A 7,516-nucleotide genomic window follows, 5' to 3' on the forward strand; every position below is an offset into this window, starting at 1 on the left:
AACATCTGTAGCAATAGGATGAGGACAAATCCCTTCCTGGCTCCTTGCAGCAACTCATACCCAATGAGGCTGAACTTGGTTCGGAACTGGGAATAAGGAACCAACTGCATGAAGTCTGTTGTATATGAATCTTGTAGGGCTAAAGCAAGGCCTTGTAGTGCTAAAGTGAGGCCATTTCCTTGTCCTTTCGCCTCTATTTCATAAAAGCAGACACAGCACTTACGAGACAGCTGGGAGAGGAGAGGCGCTGTGTATGGGCTACTGATAAGATATGAAACTAGCTGAATGGTCAACAGAGGAGTCTCGTCAACAGAGGAGCTTTGAAGGCAGTACAAGGATTGTTTTTGTAAGATAAGATACATCTTGGCAAGAATATATGGGGCATGTAGTCATGAGAGTTAAACTTCGGTATTCACGCTTACAGTGTCACTCGATTGGATAGAATAGTGATTTAGTCAATAGATGATTGGGTATTTTTACGAGCACGAGCTAATCACGAACTAATGCTGACGTACTAACAAAGTATAAAATAGTATTATATCTGGTAGGCGGGGTCCCTCCTCGGAGGCACCTCACTGCAGCGAATAAAGATTCTGTATCTGACTTTGGATACTTGCTCTGCGTGATCATTGCCCCAGCCTAGAGCGAACTGCACGTGGCTTTAAGAGCGTAATTCGTAACAAGTCTCATGTTAAGAAGCCCTTACTTGGCGTGTGGGCTCACAACACATTTACTGCAGCAAACAGTGACTTTACACCATAGGAAAAGTGGAGCTGACACAACTCACAGCCCAGCACCACTGGCCGCATCTATACAAGATGCTGACTAAACAGTAAGTCATTACTATTGCATAGCAGCACCGTGTGGCACGAAGCATGATGCAATGCTACTGCACAGTAGTAAAGAGCTGTTGTGCAGTCTTCATCACCAAAAAGCCATTTGAGGAAGCTACTGTGCAGTAACTCTGGTTACTGTACAGTCATTTACTATTTGTGTATGTAAGTGCTGAATGACTGTGCAGTAACAACTGCACAGTCAGCATCTCACGTAGACACAGCCAGTGCAACTCACTCTCTGCTCCAGGGCAAGGTCTCTAGTTCTGCAGCCCTTTGGAGATGCAGAATTAGAGTACTCATGGCCTTGCCTGCACTGTTTGACCAGCAGCTCTTTGCTATACACTGCCAACCTCCACATTAAAACCCATGGAAATCATTCCACTTGAAGCATGGGAGAGAAAGAAAGTCAAGGCAGCAAATACGCCCCTCAGTCCTAAGTGCCACACTCAGGGGAACATAATGTTATGCCCTTGAAGCAGAACATGTCCCAGGTAGCAGGAGCAATGAGAGCTCCCAGGCTTCCCATTCTGAGTTATTGCTGCCTTGAGATGGGCTTTTCAGACATTGCTCCCATTCAAAGCAAAGTAACAAAGGTCCAGCTAATTTTTGGGACAGGTGACATGGACCCATAGTTGTGGTGTTGTAGGTGTTAAATAAAGATCTGCTTACAACCTGCCAGCATTGGCCTGTCCCAGACAGTAGCCAGCATCCAGCATTGCAGAGGCCACTGCAAGAACTGTGGAGACTTGAGTTCATTTCCCATCTCTGCCGTATCCTCATGCAGGAGACCTGTCTACCTGCCTCAGTTCCCTGTCTGTAAATGGAGGTACTATCATAGAATCATAGAAAATAAGGGTTGAAGGGACCTCAGGAGGTCACATCTAGTCCAACCCCCTGCTCAAAGCAGGACCAATCCCAGCTAGGGCTTGTCAAGCCGGGTCTTCAAAACCTCCAAGAATGGAAATTCCACCACCTCTCTGGGTAACCTGTTCCAGTGCTTTACTACCCTCCACATGAGAAAGTTTTTCCTAATATCCAACCTCAACTTCCCTTGCTACAGCTTGAGCCCATTGCTCCTTGTTCTGTCATCTGCTCCCACTTATTCCCCTAAGACACAACAGAGCAGGCACCAAGGTGGGGAAGACATCTTTAATGTGAGGTTATATGCCCATCCCAATCTTCATCTGGTGGATCCCATCTCTGGATCACAGTTTGTCTGACAACAGGCTGATGTTCTGGGAAAGCAAACTAAACCCTTGGTAGTAGCAATGCCTCTGGTCTCAGATCCATCCCTTGTTACTGAATGCAGTGTCTCTGTTGGGTTTTCTTCTCCATTTCCCATGGGACTTAATTTAAAGCCCTACTCACTGGGTTAGTGTCAGTGGAAGGAAGGAAAAGTCTATTGAAGCATACCAAGGAATAGCAGGAATGTGTAGGGGTCAAATCAGGAAAACAAAAGCAAAAATGATGCGGTAGGCAAGGGCTGTTGAAAACAAGAAGTCCTGTCGATATGGCAGAAAAGAAAAACCAAAGAAACCAAGGAGCTACTGCTCAGTATTGAGGGTGATCTATTAATGGAGAACACAAAGAAGGCAGGTTACTCATTGGGTACTTTGGCTCAGTCTTCACACGTAAACAGACACACATAAACACACATGCATGCACATACACACACCCACACACAAAACTGTGGGCAAAAATCTTAGAAAACAACTGAAAAAAGGAAAGGGCTGTAGATTCAGATAAACAAAGATCATATCAAGACTTGTGACAAATTGAATAAGCCATCAGGGCCTGACAAAATTCATCCTAGGAAGTGGCCGAAGGAGTCTCTGAACCACTGGCAATAGTGTTTGGAAAGCCATGGAGAAGAGGCAGAGTCCCAGAGGTCTGTTGAAGGGCTAATAATGTGTCCACTGTCATAGGATGGTAGAAAATGAGGGTTGGAAGAGACTTCAGGAGGTCACATCTAGTCCAAACCCCTGCTCAAAGCAGGACCAGTCCCAAGTAGATCATCCCAGGCTTATCTACTGAGCCCTGTCAATGCTTTTCAGAGTCCTTGGTTTCCAGTGCACAGCCTCACCCCAGGTTCTGCATTGAGAGCCACAGGGCTGCTTCTGTCTCCAGGTGAGCACAGGAAGCCATGGTTTCTCCGCGCAAGTCCCATTTGGGTGCTCTCTCTGATGCACTGCAGGTACTTAGCACTGCCGCGGCCTCTGGCTGGATCTGAGCATTTCGTAGCTAGCTCAGCCCAGCCAGGATCCATGTGGCAGTCACTGCTTTACAGGTACTAGAAGGAGACCCTGAGGAGGGGGTGCCCTGGGAATTAGCTGGGTGGCTTTTGGAGAAGAGAGCCCTGCTGCAGCCAAGAGCCAGATGCACCACGGCCTGGGAGAAGCACCCTGATCACCCGTTCCCGGATCTCCCTCGTCCTTACCCCATACACGATGGGGTTTAACATGGGGGGAAACAGGAGGTAGAGGTTGGCCAGGATGATGTGGATATGAGGGGGCACGCTGTGGCCAAAGCGGTGCGTGAAGAAGGAGAAGAGCGCGGGGGTGTAGGAGATGAGGATGACACAGACATGGGAGCTGCAGGTCCCGAAGGCCTTGAGCCGGGCTTCGCGGGAGGTCAGGCACAGCACGGCCTGGATGATGAGGGAATAGGACAGGCCGATGAGCAGCAGGTCCCCGCCGATGACGATCAAGGCCACGCTCAGCCCATAGACACGATTAATGGTGGTGTCCCCACAGGCCAGCTTCACCACCGCCATGTGCTCGCAGTAGGTGTGTGGGATGACATTACCCCTGCAGTAAGACAGCCTCTTGATCAAAAAGGGACAGGGGGTCATGAGCAGGGCCCCCCTGATGATGGCTGCTAGGCCCATCTTGGCAACGAGGGGGCCGTTGAAGATGGAGCTGTACCTCAGCGGGGAGCAGATGGCCACGTAGCGATCCAGGGCCATGGCCAGGAGCACGGCTGACTCCATCATGGAGAGGGAGTGAATGAAGAACATCTGGGCCAAGCAGGCACCGACATGGATCTCCCCGGCCTGGAACCAGAAGATGCACAGCATTTTTGGCAGGGTGGAAGAGGAGGCAGCCAGGTCAATGGCTGCCAGCATGCAGAGGAAGTAGCACATGGGCCGGTGCAGGGCTGGCTCAGTGGCAATCACCAGGAGGATGGTGCAGTTCCCTAGGATGATTACCACATACATCAAGCACACCGGCACTGAAATCCAGCTGTGAGCTTCTTCCAAGCCAGGGACGCCCAGCAGCAGGAAGGTGGTGGGGTTTGAGAGGCTCAGGTTGGCTGCAGCCATGACCTAGCCCTGCTCCGTTCACCCTGCGAATATGGACACAGTGAATTAAGGGAGGTGAGACTGGGCCCGGGGGAGACCCCTCTTGTGTGAAGCATGTGTTGCTCCCTGCTGCTGGCTGCACCTACACACTTGGGGAGGACGGCAGAGAGGCAGGGGAGCCTGGGGGTCGGGGCGCTCTGTAAACCCTAGTCCACCGAGGTTGGTCCAACTGGGACATGACAGCCTAAAGATAATGAGGGTTTGTGGGTAAAGGTCGACCTCATTCTCTGCTTCTCTGGGCATTCATTCCCCCATGAGGAGGCACTGGGAATGGGAGGCTTTAACTGGAGCTGACAGGGACAGGTGTGCCCTGGGCTCCCGCACACCTACCTCCCAGGAAGACTGGGGCTGAGAGCATTCAAAGCCCTAGGTCCAGCTTGGTTCATAATCCCTCACGACCTCTTGTCCTGGTGCCAGTCTCTAAAAGGCCTGTGCAGCCTTGCGCACAACCATAGTGCAATTCCGATACCCCCTTGAAGGGGACTCGGTGTGGGCACCAGCTTCACTGGCACCAGGCTAGGACACTTGTGCACAACTAGACACACCAAGCTAGCACACTTGTGCACAGCTAGACATACCAAGCTAGCACACTTCCTGTGCACAGCTGGGGTCCGGTTGCTGTTGCTGGGTCCTCCCTTGAGACGGCTCTCTGCTTCCTCTTGGTTCTCCATCACTCACCACCCCAGCCAACTTTGCTACTTGGTCTGACGAGGTTTCTGTCCCCTTGGGCTTGTCACATTTGCTGCCCAGCTTCCAGATTCAGCCTCTCTGCTTCTCTCTGCCTTTTCACTCATCTCTCATAATCCCTCCAGCTACAACTTCCCCTGGCTCTGCCCAAAACTAACAGCTCTTTCCACTCAACTACAGGAAAGCTAGGGAACAGACTGGCCAACCTATGCATGACAGAAGGTTGAAAACTGCTCTAGGACACCTGAAGGAAGTGTTTAAGTTATCTTAGTGCTGGCCGAACTGAATCTTCCTGTTTGTTGCTCGGTGGCCGTGTCTACATGAGATGCTTTACTGTGCAGTAGACTAATCTACTGTGCAGTAAAGCATCACCATCTACATGTGCAGGTGCTTATTGTGCAGTAAATCAGTGTACTGCGCAGTAAAGCCAATAGCATTCATTGCATGTGTAGATGCTTGGCAAAGTCTTTGAAAAAATTATCGAGGCTCACATTTGTGAGAGCCCGGCAGGGCAAGTTATGCTGAGGGGAAACCAGCACGGGTTCGTGGCAGGCAGATCGTGCCTGACCAATCTAGTCTCTTTTTATGACCAGGTCACAAAACGCCTCGACGCAGGAGGAGGGGTGGATGTCGTATACTTGGACTTCAGGAAGGCCTTTGATACGGTATCCCACCCCATACTGGTGAACAAGTTAAGGGGCTGTGACTTGGATGACTGCACAGTCCGGTGGGTGGAGAATTGGCTGGAGGGTCGCACCCAGAGAGTCGTGGTGGATGGGTCGGTTTCGACCTGGAGGGGTGTGGGCAGTGGGGTCCCTCAGGGCTCGGTCCTTGGACCGATACTCTTTAATGTCTTCATCAGCGACTTGGACGAGGGGGTGAAATGTACTCTGTCCAAGTTTGGAGATGACACTAAGCTATGGGGCGAAGTGGACACGCCGGAGGGCAGGGAGCAGCTGCAAGCAGACCTGGACAGGTTAGACAAGTGGGCAGAAAACAACAGAATGCAGTTCAACAAGGAGAAATGCAAAGTGCTGCATCTAGGGAGGAAAAATGTCCAGCACACCTACAGCCTAGGAAATGACCTGCTGGGTGGCACGGAAGTGGAAAGGGATCTTGGAGTCCTAGTGGACTCCAAGATGAACATGAGTCGGCAGTGTGACGAAACCATCAGAAAAGCCAATGGCACTTTATCGTGCATCAGCAGATGCATGACAAATAGGTCCAAGGAGGTGATACTTCCCCTCTATCGGGCGCTGGTCAGACCGCAGCTGGAGTACTGCGTGCAATTCTGGGCGCCGCACTTCACGAAGGATGCGGATAACCTGGAGAGGGTCCAGAGAAGGGCCACTCGTATGGTTAAGGGCCTGCAGGCCAAGCCCTACGAGGAGAGACTAGAGAAACTGGACCTCTTCAGCCTCCGCAAGAGAAGGTTGAGAGGCGACCTGGTGGCTGCCTATAAGTTCATCGGGGGGCACAGAAGGGAATTGGTGAGTATTTATTCACCAAGGCACCCCCGGGGGTTACAAGAAATAATGGCCACAAGCTAGAAGAGAGCAGATTTAGATTGGATATTAGGAGGAACTTCTTCACAGTTCGAGTGGCCAAGGTCTGGAACGGGCTCCCAAGGGAGGTGGTGCTCTCCCCTACCCTGGGGGTCTTCAAGCGAAGGCTAGATGTGTATCTAGCTGGGGTAATGTAGGCCCAGCACTCTTTCCTCCTTATGCAGGGGGTCGGACTCGATGATCTATTGAGGTCCCTTCTGACCCTAGCATCTATGAATCTATGAATCTATGCATCCAATGTGCATGCAATAGGAACTGAGACTGGTCTCTATTGTTTAGAGTCAGGATTTCCATGCTGGTGGCTATTCATGAGACTGCAATGGTTTGTCTTTCTTGGGACAGTGTTTGTCCATCTTCCTATTGTTATTAGATGGGTAGAGGTGGAGGCGGGTCCGTGGATCAGTCATGATACACCATTGCAATATGGTATTCACGGGGGCTCTGTGTAGCAAAGAGGTTAGAAGCAACTGGCTGGAGATAGAGGGAATGATTTCTAAAGAGCAAAATCTGTATACCTTAGTAAAGGGCTGGTGAATGAGGGTGGAGGGGCGGCGATCCAGGGCTATAAATAGTCAGTGAATCCCAAGCAGGGAGAGAGAAATTATTTTAAGTGGCATCCCCTGGTGAGGTCTCCTGAAGCAGAACACCAGCAGCACTGACCAGATGGCACATCATTGAGCAATTCTCTTCTTTTCCATGTCGAATAAAGGGGGTTGCCCACAGCACAGGGCTTCAAGGCCTAGGGCATCACTCCTCAATGTCCTATCCGGTCCAAACCCACCAGCCCTACTAGATCTACGGTGCCCTCAAAGGCCCTGAATTACAGGATCAAGCTTCTTGAAGGGACTTAAAGGTGGGCACCGCAGATACATTATGCTATCAGAAAAGGCTTTTAGGGTAAAAGGATGATTCTGTGTTCTCAGCTCCAAGTCATCTCCCTGGAGCCACTTCCAGGAAGTCCCCCAGCCTCTCTATCTGCCCCTCCAGCCCCTGCTGTTTGACACACATACCATTCCTCCAAGGGGAGCCTACAAGCCAATTTTCTGGGTCAAGGTGGGTGTCAGCCC

At 50.9% G+C, this 7,516-nt stretch overlaps 1 protein-coding gene across 1 annotated transcript; it reads right to left on the reverse strand.

Annotated features, from left to right (window-relative positions):
- Nucleotides 1-3,162: 3,162 nt before the first annotated feature.
- On the reverse strand, nt 3,163-4,158 carry LOC149875650 (olfactory receptor 52P1-like). Its single transcript, XM_090061492.1, has one exon. The coding sequence runs from the start codon at nt 4,156-4,158 to the stop codon at nt 3,163-3,165; it is 996 nt and encodes a 331-aa protein (XP_089917618.1).
- Between the last annotated feature and the right edge of the window lie 3,358 nt (nt 4,159-7,516).

The sequence above is a fragment of the Crocodylus siamensis genome, chromosome 1 (assembly GCF_052110815.1).
Source record: "Crocodylus siamensis isolate JL-2025a chromosome 1, ASM5211081v1, whole genome shotgun sequence".
Taxonomy (NCBI): Eukaryota; Metazoa; Chordata; order Crocodylia; family Crocodylidae; genus Crocodylus; species Crocodylus siamensis.